Source organism: Brachyistius frenatus, unplaced genomic scaffold (assembly GCF_029030835.1).
Source record: "Brachyistius frenatus isolate BFR_SWC_R1_liver_20210118 unplaced genomic scaffold, ASM2903083v1 Contig_500, whole genome shotgun sequence".
Lineage (NCBI taxonomy): Eukaryota > Metazoa > Chordata > Actinopteri > Embiotocidae > Brachyistius > Brachyistius frenatus.
In genome coordinates this window covers 67,646-88,747 of record NW_027211099.1, presented here as the reverse complement: position 1 = coordinate 88,747, position 21,102 = coordinate 67,646, and the positions used below count along the sequence as shown (strand labels likewise).

The 21,102-nt window shown below is 43.8% G+C and overlaps 1 protein-coding gene across 2 annotated transcripts in view; it reads left to right on the top strand.

Annotated features, from left to right (window-relative positions):
* grm2a (glutamate receptor, metabotropic 2a) overlaps nt 1–19,250 on the top strand; it is a 33,067-nt gene extending 13,817 nt beyond the window's left edge. For both annotated transcript variants that reach the window (XM_069687901.1, XM_069687902.1), the window contains 4 exons: nt 10,821–11,658; nt 12,852–13,915; nt 17,436–17,619; nt 18,808–19,250. In XM_069687901.1, the coding sequence (XP_069544002.1) occupies nt 10,821–11,658; nt 12,852–13,915; nt 17,436–17,619; nt 18,808–18,881 (2,160 nt within the window). In that variant the 3' untranslated portion in view covers nt 18,882–19,250. The remainder of the gene's footprint in view (nt 1–10,820; nt 11,659–12,851; nt 13,916–17,435; nt 17,620–18,807) is intronic.
* Nucleotides 19,251–21,102: the final 1,852 nt, after the last annotated feature.

The window sequence follows — 21,102 nt, the reverse complement described above, 5'->3', positions numbered from 1 at the left end:
ATGGAGCCGGAGGCTTTTTGGAGACGACCTCTAGTGGCACTCGCTGGTATTGCAGCTGAAGGCACTTTATTTTTCAGACCCAGAAGCTACGAACACATTTATATATAATCTATTTCTTAGAAATAAGGAGGATTGATAGACGCATATACTAATGGTTTTGTTATACTTTAGCGACTATTCGAACATTTGAAATTCATGCCTTGTCCTACCAAGTAAATCCTACTTTTAAAAGTAGGTTAAGTTAAATATTCCCATTTGTGCTGGAGCTCTACAAAGATCTTTGTTTACTGTAGTCCTGCCTAGCGTACAGTACAGTGATGCATCGTAGAGGCGGAGAGCTCCTGGGAAATGATGCAAGAGGAGGATTCAGAGCACCTAGAAAGGGAATCCTGGCGAAAAGGACAGTTTGGAAATAAAGGATTTGATAAACGAGCGGTAATTTTAGCAAAACTCTGCATCTGGGCTTCCTCAGAGAGCGCCCTTGTCTTGTGGTAATTTATGGATGTACTATTACCAGCCTGAGGTCTGAGGTCCGCTCCAGCTTGTCACTGAACCTTCCTCATCAGTCGTAGCTTCACCGCAGGACGCCGCTCCCTCTCTCACCGTGAACAACTCGGCATTGTAATGAAGTTCAGTTGGGAGGCGATCTCTCTGCTGCTCTTTCTTCTGGCTGGTTGCTGAGCATCTAATCATGGCAGTAAATTTGAGTTGTGCCCTTTTGAAAACCAGAAGAAGTGTATGTGTTCAGACAAGCTCTCACGACGTTATTGCACAAAGTTATGCATTTGGGCCATGAGACTACGTGGCCTTTCTGTGCTGCCGCTGGATACCGTCTCCGCTCAGTGCGTCTGTCCTTTGTGAGCGGCCGGTTTGTCCAGAATCTAAAGTAACTAACGCCGACCTCCGAGTGAACCGGCCTTCCCCCCCGTCCACCTGCGCGGCAGGTGGTTCGTACAGACGTGTGCGTTTCACCCCCCAAAGGCACGGCAGCGACGGGACAAGTAACAACATTAGTTCAAAGAGCCTTATCGCCATGACGACGTGGTGGAACATGGCGAGCTGACAGATGGCGAGAACGCAGAGTGCTGTCTAAATCTGTCACAACGGAGAAGCGTGTTGCCGTGCTGCTGGCGTTGCGGTGTGACAATCGCAGATCTGGGGGCGGATCTGGCTGCAGGCCGGCCGAGCTGCCGTTCCGTGGGCGCAGATCGAGTTAAGTGTGGAGGCGAAGTTTCATGACGCTCTCGGGGGCGAGGTCCTGTCTTCCCCATCTGTGGTCGCAGCCGGGCTGTCGGGAGGGTTGGCAGAGGTGTGCGCGCACGTCGAGGAAGTCGAGGAAGTCGAGGAAGCGGCGTCGTGTTTCACGGAGACGACGACGGGCAGGTCGGATCTGGGATGGAAGGAGACGCAGCCGGTCACGTGGCGTCGAAGCATTTCACAACCAAAGCCCGTATCTTAAACAGTCCGAGGGACGTCTGAGGCGCCATCTGGTCCGTTTGACTGAATATGCATGTACAAATATTTATGTGATTGAAGTATTTAGCCTTGAACGGTTTCCCGCTGTGGTTTATCCAACCGGCGGATGGTCGCCGCGAGCAGAGCAACGACCTTGTGATGACACGCTCGCTAAATTCAGCATCTTTATTCATGTGTGAAGAGCCGACAACATACATGTTTAACCAGCAGATATTCAGGCGTATCATTGCTTTCTTAAAATATCCCCAAAGCATTTCGTCAGTCAACATCCGGTGTGATGTCGGAAACATTCGCCCGCAGCGTCCTGAATGTGTGTTGATCCGAGTTGTGTTAAGTTCTACGACGACAATCCAGGAAGTCGTGTCCTCGGGGCCGGCGGCTGATTAATTCACGGACGGGACTCCACTTCTGTCACCGCGACAGCAGTCTGCGCTGCTGAATATGAGTCACCGGTGAGGGAGCGTCCCCGGGCGAAGCATCCTCATCACCGGGCGAATGTCAAACGCACACAAACAGAAATATTCTCCGGTTTGGAACGCAGAAATTTCTGGAACCAACGTGCAAAAAGTGAAAAGTAACCGACTGTGATCTCCCAGAGCCGAACGGGGAATCTGGATGAAAGTGTCTCTGTGTCAAAAATAAAAAAGCATCTCTGTGAACTGATCAGAATATTTAGCGATGTTCATTTGAACTGATTAAATGCGACAGGAGAAGACACATTAACAAGGACACGTGCTGGAGTTTAAGGATCCCGACATCAACGCCCGGCTTGACATTTGAAGACTCGTCTGCGTGAGCAAAATAATAAGATCGATTTATGAGCTTCGAGATACAAACAAGCCTATTTTTAAACTCCATGTGCAGGTAGACGCTGCCAAGCAAACGTGAGTCATACAAAGGATTTAAACACGGAGACACACATGACAGAATTCATGCCAGAGAGAACAATAACGATGAAACGTATCAGTAAAGCCATGCAGTGAAAATGCATTATTCATGGCTAAAAGTAAAGAACGTGCTCTGAAATTGTGAATAATTCACATGTGATTGGATTATTCAGCGGTTTGGCAGAATCCAGTATTTGCGCAGCTGAAATCGTGTCCGCAGCACAAACTCAACGAGCGTTTCCTGATTTCAGATCTGAGCGGCGGGAAGTCGGACGGATCCCGATTAGGTTGGTTGTGCGCGTGTTTTTAAATTTTGTGTTTGTGCGAGCACGAGTTACACGAGAGAGAAATGAAAGGAATGAACGCGAGCGCACGTGGAAAGCCGAGTTACGACGCTGTTATCGAGCGGCGGTGCAGCCGCGGCCCGACGTGCTGCGATCTGAACGACTGCAGCGTGAAGGAGACTCGTACTATCCTGCAGCGTAATCAGGGGGCAGGACCTGAGAGAAAACATCCTCGCTTTGAGTATCTAACACTTTCCACCCTGTTGAAGCTGTTGCCAAGAAACTAAATCGGAAGAAATAAACTAATAATGACTCAGTGCGTCCTCTAATGATGACACTGTGTGCACGCGTGTCCGCTGCTCGGACGCGTCGCGGCGCTGCGCTGCTGCGCTGCTGCGACGCTGCGACGTGACGGAGACGTGTGATCCTGAGTGGAGATAAGGACCGCTGCGCTGGGAATACGCTGTTGTTGCTGTCGGAGCGCAGTGAGACGCTCTTCTGGGACGAGCAGATGGACTTTTCATGTAGAAAACAATCATGACATCTCGACAAAGTAGGCCTGATATTTCCAGGACCGGGACTCTCTTATTTCTGTGTTCTCTGTTTGTATTTCCCTTTCTTTAATGCATCTCCTCCATACGGACACATCTCGACACGCATCAAAATAAAAGCACTGCAGGGAATGTGCCGAATCTCCAAGAGATCAAAGCTCATATTTAAAGAAAGAAACGTCATTTCTATTTCATTTCAATCAACTAAACTATGTTTTCAGTCTAAATGATCTTAATTCCAGGTGTCACCGGTGCTTTAATCGACCTGTACGGAAACAGCTGAAGACAACAATCCTGTTTCTCGCTGTCTCCGTATCAAATGAATCTACAGTAGCAGGTTGTGTGTGGTTGTGTTGTGTTTCGGAGAGGAAGCCACTTTCGCAGTAATCTGCTCGGGACCAGGCTCGGCTCTGTAAATCCACACCGGGCCGAGTCTTAATTTCCTGAATGAAATAAGTTGCCGTCTCAGGCAGGATGATCCCTCGTAGCCGAATGTGTGAAACTGTGAGCCGTACAGTTTGGCTGGTTCTCTCATTGAAGACGCATCCGACTGCACCAATAACATTTCGATTAAAGGGAGAAAAACAGTTCGTTTGAATTTCTTAGCTCTGGTAACAAAGTCCAAACAAAATACCAAAAACTTTATCAACATTTTCCATTTCCGGCGTGTCGCTAGCTTGGAGGTTGTTGGTTCCTGTTGCCATGGGGATGTAAAAAAAAGTAACAGATAGCGGAAGAGAAGGAGAACGACGACTAAATGAATCAGCTGATAAAAGGTTTATACCAACAACCTACATCCTTTGATATTATAATATGTACTTTAGGTCCAGTTTAATCACATGAAAGAATCTACAATCTGACCTGCTTTACTTTACGAGCATTGATTCTTACAGGACTTCATTGTTCAACATCGTCTCGTACACAAACTCTGAGTCTCTCTGAGATACTTGTAAACCTCCTCGTGTCCTTCTGAACTGAAGTTTCCCTGAATACTCACAGACACAATGACATGAATGAACTGTCCAGAGGTCTGTCTTCACGTTCATGTCTTCATGTTGCGGCACACACATGTTGAACTGTGTTGCTCCTCAGAGGCTGCAGACGAACACACAACACAGCATGGAAACTTACCTCGTGTGGACATTGACTCAATGCATTACACATCTCTTTCTCTTTCGGCTCAGACTTTCTGATGTCACATGATTCATCCCTCAAGCACTTCCTGTCCTCTCTGATCTTATCTTCTACTGAGCCTGTCAGAGTTGAGATTCTCGATGGAGAAATCTCGTGGCCGGTTGGCTGAGGTCTCCCAGGGTAAAGGAACAAATCATTTTCTCTACCAGTACGACAAGGATTATAAATGATCAAAAAAATTTAACATGATCACCGTTAATATTTCTAGATGCTCATTTTTGCCATTTGATATCCGCCGTTGGTCTCTTATCTAAAACATGTAAACGTCTACAGAATGATTTCCAATGAATTTCTTTTTAGATGTACTACAATACTGTAATAAGATCAATTTTCAACAGACACTATTTTTTTCCCCTTAAGTAGCTTAAAGGTTGCTAATTAAATTAAATCTACTTGTTGATTACAGTCGCAGAAATCGAACAAGAACCGGAGAAGTTTGTAACGACCAATCAGCATCCATCAGTGATGTCATCAACCATCAGTGATGTCATCATCCATCAGTGATGTCATCGTTGGTTTGTGAACGTTATGAATCCTCCAGTTCAGATTCTGTCCGTCACCATCTTGATAGTTCGGAGCGGTTCGGAGCAGGAAGTGACCATATTTGGACGAGCTGGGGGAGGAGCCAGCGGTGGATCTGACCGATCTGATCGGAAACCTGACGATACTACGTCCCGCCCACCGATAGCTGTAACCTGACTGCACCACAGGCCTGTCAATCAAACAGACACGCCCCCAAAAACAGGTCTTCTTGAATCTTCTTTTCTAATGAATGAGGGATTATTTTCAGATGGACCTCCAGAAAACTAAGAAGAAGGAGTGACTTTAGCTAACAACACCGAGAGAACTGATGGACACATTTTATTCACTTTGGGTTTGATGAGAGAAGTTGAGCACAATCTCAGTTTTCTTTTAAAGAAACCATTTTCCGTCTTCACCAAACTGCATCTTTGTTATTTGGTCCTGTAGTTGCAAAGATCCTTTCTTAATGTGTCCACCTGAATTCAGTCTCCACGCTACGCTCAGCTACATACGTGCGTGTGCTCACATGTTAATGCGCCGACATGTGTCACGTGTCTTCCTCGTCCCGGAGCTCAACAATCACACGTCGTCTTCCTGACCTGGATTCAAGTCCCACGAGAACCTCCTGCGTTTTCATACAAGAATCTTTCTGAGTTTTCCTCTTAAAACTAGAAGTAGAAACGTGACCTCACTCTTTAAAGGGATCAGATCCTCAGACATGTTCCTCCTGAAGCCAATATTAGAGCCTTTAAATGATCTGTAAGATATATTACAATGTGGTAGTCTGTTTATTAACATCTTTTTAGGAGAGATTGCTGGTTTCCAAGCAGAATTTCACTTTATATTAATTTCCTTTAGTTTCTGCATCACAAAACACTCACCCAAAGGCAGGCTGAGAGATCAACAAGGAAAAGATGGATCTGGAGTTTTATGAAGATGTAATGATGATATTAATGGCTGATCCCTGAAGTCAGTCAATTCACTTTTTAGGAAGCATCAGGGAAAATGTGATATTTGTGATATATTCAGGAAAATGTTCTTTCAAAAAAGTGTCTTCCATTTTTCTATTAGTTTCAATGACTTTTTCACACATGAAGATCAGCAACATGCTGAAATCCTTTTACAGACTGTAATTACAGCAGAAAAAAAAGGTATATTTGTTAAGTATGAAAGCAAAGACTAGTTCAGTTCACACAATTAAATCTGAGTAGTCAACTGTCCTCAATATCAAACAAGTTAAGCGTCCATTACTATAAAAAGTATTAATGTGCAATTATGAGGGAATTATGGAGAAGAATCTCATTCATTTATCATTATGGGAATTATGCAGTTTTAAATACAGAATAAAGTGATGTGCAAACAATTATCTAGTGTTTATGTGTCACTCGCCACTTCGGATGAGAGTCTGATTTCTTCCTCGGAGAGCCGGCGCTCTGCCGCCAGCTGTTTCACCACATGTTGCGAGAGGCTGTCGAAGCGCTTTAAGCAGAGACATGATTTCATGTAGATGTGGGATTATTAGCCCGCCTGCACAGTCAGAGTCTCTCCAGCTGACCTGGAGCTCTCGGGGGAAACCGAGCTTTGTGTGTTTCACCTATCTGGGTTTGTTTTTCAGTAGTTTCACCGCTGACAAATCAGAAATAGCTCTGATCACAAACTGGTAAAACAGTTAAACATCACGTCCGTACGTCGTCGTGTGGTTGCCACCGGGTCATTAAATGTTCACATCTCTGTGATCCTGCAGAATAACAACGATGTCATTATTGAAATCCGTTCAATCACATCACAATAGATGTAATAGATTTAAGTAATTTAGCATTATTGTGACCATCACATCAACAATTTGCACTTTGGCTGCAGAAATGCTTTAAATTGAATACTTGCCTTATTCTGTTTATCTAATATCTGTTTTTTAAGAGTACCTTTTAAATCTGATTCAGATACTTTGGAGAAAATAAGGATTGTGTTTTGGTCTCCACCCAAAATCTAAATTGGGATGATTTGTTCTTAATCATGTCCATAACAATCGATTAGATTCACTGACATGTAAAATCATTTGTAGACACTGCTGAACTATTTTCCAGACATGTGCTTTGTGGAATCAGGGTTTCAGATTTGGTGCCAATGATTAAGAGTCTCCTTAAGGTTTGACGAGTGGATCCTCACCAACTTAAACCTCTGACATGGAGGCTCTGCTGTTCTCCTGCGTGTTGTAATCATGCAGAGATCTAGAGATCTTTCTACGGCCTTCAAGTTGTGGATAAGTCTCACTCGGGATTTAAAAAGTTCTCCAAATTATTTGAAAATAAATCACATTGTCAGGAAAATAGTACAAGTGGCTACAGTGGGACACAAAAAGAAGTCTAAGAAATGTAATCTTAGGGTTTGCAGGTAACTTATGTTATGAAGCATCCAGTTCAGATTCTGTCCGTCACCATCTTGCTGGTTCGGAGCAGGAAGTGACCATATTTGGACGAGCTGGGGGAGGAGCCAGCGGTGAATCTGACCGATCTGATTGTAAACCTGACGATACTACGTCCCGCCCACCGATAGCTGTAACCTGACTGCACCACAGACCTGTCAATCAAACAGACACGCCCCCAAAAACAGGTCTTCTTGAATCTTCTTTTCTAATGAATGAGGGATTATTTTCAGATGGACCTCCAGAAAACTAATAAGAAGGAGTGACTTTAGCTAACAACACCGAGATAACTGATGGACACATTTTATTCACTTTGGATTTGATGAGAGAAGTTGAATGGGAGTCTATGGAGCCGGAGGCTTTTTGGAGCCGACCTCTAGTGGCACTCGCTGGTATTGCAGCTTAAGACACTTCTGGATCAGAACCATTTTACAGACCTGAAGCTACGAACACTTTTATATCCAGTCTGTGTTTTATATCCAGCCTGTAGTTTTGTATACAGTCTGTGGTTTTATATCCAGTCTGTGGTTTAATATCCAGTCTGTAGTTTTATATCTAGTCTGTAGTTTTATATCCAGTCTGTGGTTTTCTATCCAGTCTGTAGTTTTCTATCCAGTCTGTGGTTTTCTATCCAGGCTGTAGTTTTATATCCAGTCTGTGGTTTTCTATCCAGTCTGTAGTTTTCTATCCTGTCTGTGGTTTTATATCCAGTCTGTAGTTTTCTATCCAGTCTGTGGTTTTCTATCCAGTCTGTAGTTTTATATCCAGTCTGTGGTTTTCTATCCAGTCTGTAGTTTTATATCCAGTCTGTGGTTTTCTATCCAGGCTGTAGTTTTATATCCAGTCTGTAGTTTTATATCTAGTCTGTAGTTTTATATCCAGTCTGTGTTTTATATCCAGTCTGTAGTTTTATATCCAGTCTGGTTTTATATCCAGTCTGTAGTTTTATATCCAGTCTGTGTTTTATATCCAGTCTGTAGTTTTATATCCAGCCTGGTTTTCTATCCAGCCTGTGGTTTTCTATCCAGTCTGTAGTTTTCTATCCAGTCTGTAGTTTTCTATCCAGTCTGTAGTTTTATATCCAGTCTGTGGTTTTCTATCCAGTCTGTGGTTTTCTATCCAGTTTGTAGTTTTATATCTAGTCTGTAGTTTTCTATCCAGTCTGTGGTTTTATATCCAGTCTGTAGTTTTATATCCAGTCTGTGGTTTTCTATCCAGCCTGTAGTTTTATATCCAGTCTGTAGTTTTCTATCCAGTCTGTGGTTTTCTATCCGGTCTGTAGTTTTCTATCCAGTCTGTAGTTTTCTATCCAGTCTGTAGTTTTCTATCCAGTCTGTGGTTTTCTATCCAGTCTGTGGTCTTTCCACTCTCCAACAGGGAATCATTTCCAGTTGTTGCGTTGTACTGTGCGTAAACCTCAGGTTAATTTTAAAACTGCTGGAAAAGCCTTTAACCAATCAGCAGTGACCGCTATATGCACCAAAACTCTACCACCACTGCAACTACATTTACAACAATCAATTCTGCATTATAAAAAAGAGTGCTGAAGATAATTTGAGGCTGTCCATTTAAAAATGTTGATGCTGAACCAGAAGTAGACCTTTAAACAAGATAATGATCCAAAGCACACCATCAAAGCCACCACAGAATGATTACATTACATTTCATTTATCTGACTCTTTTATCCAAAGCGACTTACAATAAGTTAATTTCAACCATGAGGGTTCAAAACCAGAACAACAGGAATCAATAAAATACAATTTCTTCCAGAAAGCCAAACTACAAAGTTCTATCAGTAAGTTCCATGTTAAGATACCAAAGTTCTACTGTTCAAGGTAAAGGAGGAGGAGGAGTGTTTTTAGTTTGTGGTGGAAGATGTTCAGAGTTTCTGCTGTCCTGATGTCGGTGGAGCTCATTCTACCATTTAGGAGCCGGGACAGCAAACAGTCGTGATGATCAGAAGGAAGAAACGATGGTTTATGGAAGAGACTCGTCACAGTGATGTTGTTGGGGATTAGAAACAGACAGTAAATGCAAGAAAACATTTGACTTGGAAGAGTGGTCAAACATTTTAGCAGGCTGATGTCAGGAACTACTGGACAATTATGCAAAAATATTTCTGCTAAAGGCGGCAATAAAAGCCTCTGAGGTCAAGGCTGCACTTTCATTTTTTTTCCACAGAAAAATATTACATCAAATGATTTTTGTTGAATAAATGGTTTAAAAACTAATTTTCCCCTCCTCTTGGGTGCAGCACTCAATTTTTTTACAGCACCAAAGCCACCATAGTTGAACTTTATTATTATTTCTATTGCAGAACATACCATGAAAATGAAATAGTTTTTCGTCAAATACCTTCCCACAACCACCCACCGCTACCACAACACCTCAACCCTCCAGAAACCAGATAACACGCTGCATCGTGGTGCTCTTCAGGTGTTCAAGGGGATGAAAGACAACACTTTTCACAGGATGTACTTATTTTTTTTTTTTTTTTTTTACACCTGTACATAAAACCTATGAAAAGCGTGAAGGAGAAATTGTCTCATAAAACTGCAGTTGGATCGCTCTGGGCTATTTGAAAGCGGTCGCTTTCACTACAGCCACGATACGACAAGATAGGAATGACAAATGAAACACTCGCTGGATGTAGTTGAATGTGAATTTCCCATCTGACTTTCTCAGGAGTGACTCATCGGCATTCGAGACGTGGCGCCGTGAGTGTGCTGCTGAGAGAGTCGGCATTAAAGTCACCCAGATTCAGGTTGGCGTTCTCTCGACTGATCAGACCGGCTCCCCTTAAGGCTCCCACAGAAGTGCCTGAAGCAAGAGCTCGAGTCAGTAGCTGCTTCTGCAGACTGCTTGCCGTGTCATGACACTGACAAAACCCATTACACAGAAAACGCTAAGTTTCAGGATTCGTTGATACTTCGACTCCCTCTCACTCCTCTCAACCTCATTCTGCTTCTCTGTCTCTTCCTGTTTACTTCTCTCTTCCCTCCAAAGCAGAGCAGGAGCTTCCTGAAAATGTGTCTGTAGTACAGTGCATGCTCTCCATGGTGTGTGACACCTGCAGCCACTCGGTCCTGCGTGCAGTGCGTATTTTTCAGTTTCGTTTTGTTGACAGTAATACGGATCAGAAAAGATTAGGAAACCCCCACGTTTGGTTAAATGCAGGATCTCACCACTCAGTCAGCAGGAGAGTGAAGCTGTGAAGGGCCCAGCAGGGATCCAATGGAAAAACAGCAACTGAATGGGGTGAGACTAATTGCATCTGCAGGGGAAAAACATGTAGTGTAGCCAATTTCATTAATTCATTTAATGACGGGCAATTATAAAAAGTCCCACCGTTGGCAGGTGTGATCTCAGGGTAATCACCACGTGTCTAACTACATGCATATTTACAGTTAATGACAGTTTATTGACAAGGCGTACAGGTTGATTTAGTGCCGACTCTGTTCTGGTGTATTTCTTTCATTTCCAGGTGGCCAACCTGCTGCGACTCTTCCAGATCCCTCAGATCAGCTACGCTTCCACCAGCGCCAAGCTGAGCGACAAGACCCGCTACGACTACTTCGCCCGCACCGTGCCGCCGGACTTCTACCAGGCCAAGGCGATGGCGGAGATCCTGCGCTACTTCAACTGGACCTACGTGTCGACCGTGGCTTCTGAAGGCGACTACGGCGAGACCGGCATCGACGCCTTCCAGCAGGAAGCTCGCGCCCGCCAGATCTGCATCGCCACGTCGGCCAAGGTGAGCCGCTCCATGAGCCGCTGGAGCTACGAGAACGTGATCCGCTCCCTGCAGCAGAAGTCCAACGCCAGGGTGGTCATCCTGTTCACGCGCAGCGAAGACGCCCGCGAGCTGCTGGTGGCGGCCAACCGCATGAACGTCAGCTTCACCTGGGTGGCCAGCGACGGCTGGGGGGCGCAGGAGAGCGTGGTGAGGGGCAGCGAGGCCGTGGCAGACGGGGCGTTCACCATCGAGCTGGCCTCCTATCCAATCCCCCAGTTCAATGACTACTTCACCGCCCTGCACCCCTACAACAACACCAGGAACCCCTGGTTCAGGGAGTTCTGGGAGAACCAGTTCCAGTGCAGCCTGCACGACCTGGGCTGCGGGAAGCACTCGCTCCGAGAGGTTCCCTTTCAACCGGAGTCCAAGATCATGTTTGTGGTGAACGCTGTCTATGCAATGGCCAACGCTTTACATAACATGAGGCAGGCCTTGTGCCCCAACTCCACCAAGGTGTGCGAGGCTCTGAAACCGGGCAACGGACGGAAGTTTTACAGGGACTATATTCTCAAGGTCAAGTTTGAAGGTGAGTGAAATCAGGATGAAATAATAAGGTGCTTAGAAGAAATGCATTTCTCATTGCATCCGTAAAACTCCACACAAACAAGTGCAATCTGCACAGACTACCACATTTATATCTGTTTAGATTCATTCTGCCTATTCATAAAAATGACTGAATTAGTGAAAGAATAATTCTACATGTTTATACACTGCAGCAGCAGATGAGTTCAGTAATAATTCAATTAGAAAAGATGAAACCATTTCCACATCCTCATGCTTCACGGCTGCTTCTGTTGGTGTGTGAATAAAGAGCTCTTCGGTTTGAGCACTGCAGACGCCCATCACACAAATATGGCTGGATTTGCATCCACTCATCCACACAGTGCGAATGCTTTGTTTTATCCTTCGATTTATGGAAATGCTGACATTTTCCTTGATGGGAGATAAAGGTGGAGCACTGTGCTCTTATCCAGCTGTGCTTTTCTGCTCTCCACAATTTCAATAAAAATGAAAAAGACTCAAAGGATTTTACTATCCAGAGACTTAAAACTGAGTTAAAAGCCTTAATTTAGTCGGCCTCGAGAGGCACTGCAGCACCCCGAGGAGACAACACTCAGAAACAGGGGGACCAAAAACAACACAATTTAATGGGTTTCAGCATCTCAATTCTTTTTTCCCATTTATCAGAGTACAAAAACTCGCTCTGTGTTTTCGACTGCTGGCTGTATGGAAAAAAAAAATTGTTTAAACAAATTAGAAAATCATCTGCAGAGTTATGAATTAGTTTCAGCTTTAAGTACATTTAGCACCTTTCTGGTCAGCGTCCTCTAGAAATTTTAATTGGCGGTTTATTTCAGCTTTGATTTCACGTGGAAACCCGACAGTATTTTATACATTATGATGTGCCATCTGTGTGCAAAACCTTTTGTTCCATCCAGGAAGTTTCCATCAAAGTAAACAAACTCAAACGGTGGCTTCCATCATGTAAATGGACAGTTTGCAGCTGCGTCGCGTCACAGCCACTGTTCAGTCTTTACTGAGACAAATCAAATATCGAGACATATGAAATTTATAAAAGAGTAATTTAATATGGAGCCAAAGCATCTACCATATGTGAAAAGTTTTGTTGCCCAAAAACAGTTTGACTACTTTACTTTCCACGCCATGCCCTCCTTACACCTGTTTCCAACCCGATCTGTTTTCCTGTATCCCCTCCAGCCCCCTTTCGCCCCCCCGACACGGAGAATGTAGTCCGCTTCGATGCCTTCGGAGACAGCCTCGGCCGCTACAACATTTTCCACTACCACAAAGAGGACGGACGCTACGTCTACCGCAAAGTGGGCTACTGGGCTCAGAGCCTGACCCTCAACACCAGCCTGATCCCCTGGGCCGGCCACGTGCTTCCCACCTCCCAGTGCAGCGACCCCTGCAGGAAGAACGAGGTGAAGAGCATGCAGCCGGGAGACGTGTGCTGCTGGATCTGCATCCCCTGTCAGCCCTACCAGTACCTGCAGGACGAGTTCACCTGCGCCGACTGCAGCTTCGGACAGTGGCCTCTCACCAACCTGACGGGCTGCTACGACCTGCCCGAGGAGTACATCCGCTGGGAGGACGCCTGGGCCATCGGACCCGTCACCATCTCCTGTCTGGGGATGATGTGCACGCTCTTCGTCATCGGCCTCTTCCTCAAACACAACGAGACCCCCGTGGTGAAGGCTAGCGGACGCGAGCTGTCCTACATCCTTCTGCTGGGTGTGCTGATGTGTTACAACATGACTTTCATCTACATCGCCAAACCGTCCACGGCGGTGTGCACGCTGCGCCGGCTCGGTTTAGGCACCTCCTTCGCCGTGTGCTACTCGGCTCTCCTGACCAAGACCAACCGCATCGCCCGGATCTTCAGCGGCGTGAAGGACGGAGCGCAGCGGCCTCGATTCATCAGCCCGGCCTCCCAGGTCGCCATCTGTGGCGCTCTGATCTCCTGCCAGCTGGTGGTGGTGGTGGTGTGGCTGCTGGTGGAGACGCCCGGCGTGAGGAAGGAGGTGAGCCCCGAGAGGAGAGACGTGGTCACCCTCAAGTGCAACAGCAAGGACTCCAGCATGCTCCTGTCGCTCACGTACAACTGCATCCTCATCATCCTCTGCACGGTCTACGCCTTCAAGACCCGCAAGTGTCCCGAGAACTTCAACGAGGCCAAGTTCATCGGGTTCACCATGTACACCACCTGCATCATCTGGCTCGCCTTCCAGCCCATCTTCTACGTCACCGCCAGCGACTACAGGGTGAGTTTTATTATCGATGAATTCTCACTTTATTCCTCTTTAAGTAAAAAAAATGTTGCGGTAAAAACTCTTTCTAGGTTCTTCTTTCTTTCGGACTTCTTCTTCTGGGCTCGGATCAGGATTTCATACTCATCAAATCACAAACTAATGTCAGCTAGTAGTGATTCAGCATGTCAGCCATGTCTCCGGCTCGGTGTAATATTTATTCGTTATTACTTTTTGCTTAAATTCCTAATAATTGCTGCATACATCAAATTGTCTTGTGCTACCTTTGACTCTCTTATTTTAAAATGAATGATATCAAGATGTGAAAAATCAAAATGACAAAAGTCAAGTAAAAGCTTCGAACAGGTTCTAGTGGTGATATAACATGCGAGGAATACAAAATTTGACACAAATGAATAAAGAAAGGGTGGTCTGAGTCGTGGGGGTTCGTCCCTCAGGGAGACGTGGACAGAGACACAGCTGCCTCTGCAGCAGCACGGAGACGGCGGGCGGGACGTGAGGCCTGAGAGGGACAGAGCGTCCCGACGCGTCCCCGTGAGTATCTGTGTGGAACGGAGTGTGAAAGGCCGGGATGCTGCGTCCCAGCTGCGCTCGGTGTCCTGGGACCGGAGCGAAGCTCAGAGGAACCCTCAGAGGAACGTTTCCTCCAGGCAGCACGGCGGAGCTCATCGGACAGACACTCAACTCCCCTTCCACCGAGAAATAATTCCTGAAGCAGCTGAGTTGCTGCGATGTCTCTAGTTTTTCACAGGCAGCGACGTATTACCAGTGTTCTCACAGTTTGACACCACTTCTTAAATTGTTGTTGCAGCCTGATGCAAAACCTCCAGCTGAATAACAACATTTGATTGTAGTCTGTCATGAAATGTTAAACTTGGCTAAAAAACAACCCACTGGGCCATGAATAACACATTTGATTGAAATATGAAATATTGAAGATGTTCTGAGGACGGAGGGAGAGACGGTCATCTTACATCAGCAACAAACAACTAATTAAACTTCCACTGTGGTCCAAATACACAGAACCAGGCCGCCCGGGTAGATTGGTTGATCCGTTTCAGCACGTTTTATTTATTCATTTTTTTAACCTGTCTGAGAGAACGACGCTATCAACACGATGGATTAACGGGTGGACGATCTCCCCTCCTCCCTCCACCTGCATCTGCTGCACCTGTCAGTGCAGCACAGGTGGAGCTCCGCCCACAGTGAGACACACAGAGATCAGAGGACACAAACACAGCAGAGACTCTCACACTGAGCTGGAAACAAACGGCTGCTCACAAATGAGGTCAATAACAGAAATATTTTCAGCTGGACCGCAACAGAGGGGGGGCGGAGCTATAAAGAGGGTCTGTCACTGAGTGGGTGAGAGATCAAAGTTACACTGCGACTTTTCAAATTAAAAGCCTTCCAGTTTGATGTGTTTCTCTCTGGAGGGGCAGAATCGAAGGGAAACACTGGATTTTCCTGTTAAATCTGATATCAGACACTTTTGAAACCAGTTTGGCCACACAATTTGTTATTGTTCACATAAAAGAAGCTGATTCAGCTGGTTTGGGTGGAGCTCAGCTTTGTGAATAAATGATACTCAACATGAAGAGCTCTCAGACACTTTTCTTTTGTCGATGTAGCTTTCAGAGGAAGAAAAGCTTGGAAACTTCTACACTTCCTGTAATGTCCATCAAGATGAGTGTTGAAACATCTTTCCTAAAATAAATGAAGCTTGTTTGATTGACATTAATACAAGTAGAGCGCTAAGGTGTCCTCCACTTTCTGCACATAATAAAAGCTCTCATAGTATCACCTGAACACTTTACGGACAGCATCAGAGAAGACAACAGAACTTCAGCATAAATGATTTATAAAGTAAACGCTCGCTGACCAAACTTACATGTTAAATTAAAGTAGTTACAAACAAAATGATGTCGTCTGACTCGCACTCACTATCTGAGATTACAGAATCTATTTCCAGCGTTGTTCGACTGGCTCGTCCAATAAAGCTTTTTAATAAAGGAAACGCACAAAGCTCAATAAAAAGTGGATTCTCATCTCCAGCGTGAGATTCTCTGGAGGAATTAAACAATCCGAAGACAGCAGACGTTTCTATCTGAAGCTGCTTTTCTAAATAAAATAATACCTTCAAAAAGGTCAACGCAGGAAAAACAGGAGTGAGCAGAAGCTGTGCTCCATATCCCCTCCCCAACCCACCCCGCCCCTCCTCACCCCCACCCCTCCCCCCTCCTCACCCCCACCCACCCACATCTGGAATAATCGGACGGGAAAAGCAGATTCCTTGTCCTCTGCTCTTCCACAGCAACATCATGTGAATTATTAAAAGCACTTAACAGGTCATTCTTATGCAGTTCTGTCCACGCTTCATTCAAAACCACCTCTGAATTAAGCATTTAGCTTTTGTGCACTTTTGGTTTTTTTATGTTACTTTTAACTTCTTGTTTTGAAACACACAGCTCAGATCTGCAGTATAGAAATACGGAAGGCAATCAGTGGATTTACATCTGTACCCTACAGCTGAGTGTGTCAGTGTGTACTGTATTTCAAAGATGGCATGAGGTGAATCTTAATGTTGCATTCAATGCACATGGTAACCTGCAGCACGTCTCCAGACACAGAGCTAAATTCAGCCTTCAGCAGTGGAAACTGTCGGAAAAAATAAGGATTTTTTTTTTCTCTCCTTTTATTACCAACTAAAAAATATTCTGAGTGATTAGTAAATATGTAGAAGGAAAGAAAGTGATAAACAATTACGTAAAACAATGAAACACCGTTGTGTTTGTGTCAGCTACAATCGCATCCAAACTAGCAACTGCTGTTTATTCGCTGTTATCATGTTATCTTTGCTGCAGGAGAGTCGGTGCACGGCAGCACATCATCCTAATACCTCCATTACCATTCACAGTCATACACACACACACACACACACACACACACACACACACACACACACACACACACACACACACACACACACACACACACACACACACACACACACACACACACACACAATACACGATGCAGGGTGGCATCTTCGTATCTCAGCAAACAAAAACAAAGGCTGGAGGTGAAGGAGACGCCTGGTGACCTGCAGCAGTCGAAAGGTTAACGAGTTGGTTGACAAGCAAATAAACAGATCGTTTAACACCTCTAGTTAACAGGTGAGAGCTCCTCCTTCCACCTGGCTTTCATCCTGAGTTATGAAAGATGCGCTTATCATTTAATTTCTTGGTAAAATGAATATTCAGAAATGATCCTCCACCTTATTTTCTGTCAGTTTTGGACCCTCCGGAGGTGCGAAACTAAGATTGGCACTTCTGCTGGGGCTTAAACATTTTCTCTCAATGTTTGTCACTCCAGAAATGTGAATTTCTTCGACATATTGGTGAATCACTGAGTATCTTTAAGATGTACAGGAGATGCAGGAGCTTGAACTCTCTATGAAACGGGTGTTTTGGTTTGTTGAGCGTGAGCCCGCTTGCTTACCTTCCTCCTGCAGGTGCAGACCACCACCATGTGCATCTCCGTCAGCCTCAGCGGGTCGGTGGTGCTGGGCTGCCTCTTCGCTCCCAAGACTCACATCATCCTGTTCCAGCCGCAGAAGAATGTCAGCAACCTCCGGGTGGCCACCACCCGCTTCAGCGTCACCACCGGCCCCGGCTCCTGCTCCAGTTTCTCTCAAGGTACATAAAGATAACTTCATTAGCTACCAAAAAACATGGAAAGTCACAATATCAACAGTTTCTTGTCTTTGGCAGCATCAGTTCTTATTTTGGACTTCACTTCCCAGAAATCCAAACACTGTCACGTGTGTGACGTCAGTTAGTCGGAGGTTGAAGAGCCAATTGAAGAGCGAGTCTGTAGCTGTAGCTCCGCCCATGCGCTGATTGTAATTTTTTTTTTTTTTTCCCGGGAATGTCGCCACAGATGATAATAAATCAAATGTGAAGGTTTTAATCAGCTGAGAACAAAGTCACAGCTGATTGTTTGCTCTGCAGGTCCAACATCAAACTTACTTCCTCTGGTGACAGTTCAACACGAATTGTTGATCAGATGATTTCTTCAGTGCTCAGTTTTTTTGAGGCTCACATGTTTCTCCTGTTTGTTCCGTCCATCGGATCTCAGCTCCACTCAGGTGTTAATGCGCCCGGTGACACCGGGATCGTCTGCTCCTTCTTTTGTTGCTTTATTGCGGTTGGAAAACTGCTTTTAGGTAAAGTGCTGCCACCTGCTGGCCGTAGTAACACTACCATGTGCAGGTAACCATATATATCCTACATATAAAGGAAAACATTTACATTTTCCCTTATATAGGTTATATTCAAGACAAATAGTCGTACACAACCTTTAAAAAAATTTGATGAATTAAAAAATGCTGAATCATCCCTACTTAACAGACATTTCTTTAAATGAAAAAATAAAGATTATTCGGCTTTTTTTTAACAGCCTGCAATTGTTTTTGCTGGAACAAACTAAATCTTTTGTAATTGTATTACTATTTGAGGCTTAAGTTTGTTCATATGAAAAACGTCCACCAGTAAAATAATTTAAAAAAAATCTTCTGTCCTTTCTATAAATCAGTCAAAATAATGCGTAATTTGAGAGCGAGAGGACACAACCATTTTAGCATCATTATTTGGAGGAGTTACACCAACATATACACACAAATAACTGCAGATTTGATTTCATTCCACATTATTCATGACTTGTTTATCAAGCTGCTCATTCATCTGGAAACACGAGCTCCTCTGGGTTGTGCAGCGTTCAGTAAATCAGTGGAACAGAAACACATTCAGCACGTTACATCCTGTGTTTATATTTCTTTTACTACCCATAATAACCTTTTTTTTTTTTTTTTAAATGTTTTTCAGCATCAGCCTCCAACGTTGTTCCAACGGTGTGTAACGGACGAGAGGTGGTGGACTCCACGACGTCCTCCTTGTGAAGATGAGTTCCTTTGCCAAGCATTGTAAACAGAGTTATATAATCACTAGTCCTGAATCAGGTGTCTCAGATATCAAAGAGGTCACACAGACGATCGTCCTGACTTTGTTGTCCTCAAAGTGCTGTGAGTACAATGTCCCAATTATTTTATTTTGTTCTTTGACTCGTAGCAATTTTGAATGAGATGCCAATAAAGTCGCATATAGCCCTCATTTTTAAAGAGTCTACTTGCAACAATTGAGTAAATTATAGTAAATCTGTTAAATGTAATATATACAAGACGTTTTTAATGTAGATTCTGGTGGAACAGTTTGTGCTTTCTTGTAATTTATGTAAATAAAATGTGTTTTTTATTAATACCAAAATCAAATGAAGTGTGTTGTTTTTTTTGATTGGCTCATCATCCTGAGATGCATATTCCAGAGGATAATGTATGCAACAATGCTTTGAAATGATGATTTGCTTCTCTTCACACTGTAGAAAGAGAAAGATGCAGTTAACCTTGTTGTCTTTGCAGCCTGCACAAACCTGTCAAACATCCTGTCATACTACATATTTACGTATAATTTTCACCCTGCAGCAAACAGCTAAAACTCTATATGATTGTATAGACTGTATATAAATCTTCTAGGACAAAACATTTTACACTCGTGCCTCTTTACTTTACCTTTCAATCACTCACACTGATGGAGCAAAAACACATCAATGGCAATGTGAGGTTGTTGCTCAAGGACACTTAGACACAGACGTCAGGAGGCGAGGATCAAACCATCAACCCTGAAATAAACACTCAACTTCCCTGACTGTTTAAAATGCATGATGTTAGTGCAAATTAAATCTGCACTCAATCGGGGGTCTGAAATCTGTGAAATTTTAACAGCTTAAATCTACACCATCTGCCGACACCAAACAGTCTCTAAAATGAAAATTACCAGCACAAATATCATCTGCTGATGAGGGATAAAATCCACCAGAGCTGTCTCAGGAACACACACAGCAGGCAGTGAATGAAAGGGAGGCTGAAGCTGGTAGTGTTGATTGAACACTGCCATCTAGTGTCCACAGTCTTCTTTTATCTTGATTTCAGCAACATACAGGGGAAACCCTGGGGCTTCCCCTAAAGTATGTATTTACATATGGAGGAAGTGGACAGATGATTGTAGCTCGATGTTACTTTACAACACACAAAGTACTGTTTTTATATGAAGCACATTGGCAACAGTGTCTTACTGTGAAGAGCTAAAGATTCAGCTCGTGTCTGAAGGGTTAAAGAAAGACTCCCTCGACATCAAACTAATTATTTGGAGACACAAAGACAGTTATGATAAGTTCATTTGTTTTACCGAGCTGTGCAATTATTCTGCTGTACATCGCAGTTGCTTTTGGGAATTCAGCAAAGAAAAGCTTTTCTTAAATTGTTTTTTTTTTTACAACCCTGTTTCCAAAAAAGTTGAGATGTTGTGTAAAATGTAAATGAAAACAGAATGTGATGATTTGCAAATCATGTAAGCCCATATTTAAGTAAAAATAGGCCAAAGACAATAAAGAAATTAAATTGTATAATAAATATAAATATAAAATAAAAACGGACATAAATCTGTCATGGAAATCACTGCATGGGCTCAGGAACACTTCAGGAAACCATTCTTTTGGGAATTCAGCAAAGAGAAGCTGCTCTTCAAGTTTATTTTTAGGAAAGTGTTGCTGACTTTTACACTGATTGTACGATCAAAGTAGAAAGACGATGAGGAAACGAAAGGTCATGAAATATTTTCTTTCTCTTTCTATACTTTTGGGACCTTTTAAGGAGGTTTAATATTCTTTACATAACTGTAAGATGCCTTATCAAAACCAGAAATACAGGCTGCAATATAAAAATGTTGGCCCTTCAAACTGTTATTGCTCTAATTGGATTAATGGACAACAGAATAGTTTTGTCATGCAGATACAGCAAACTGTTCATTTTGCAGCTCCACTTAACAGCGACCACAAACCAAAATCGCCTCAAAACAACAATACTGAACAAACCGGGGCCGATACGAGCACTTTTACTTTAATAATTTAACTACATTTTGCTGCTGATAATTCTGTATTTGTAATGCAGTATTTTTACATTACTGTATTTTATTTTTTTACTTAAGTAAAAGGTCAAAATACTTCAATACATAAATACAGACTGTGAAACTACATATTTAAGTAAATGTTGTGGACCATTGATCAGA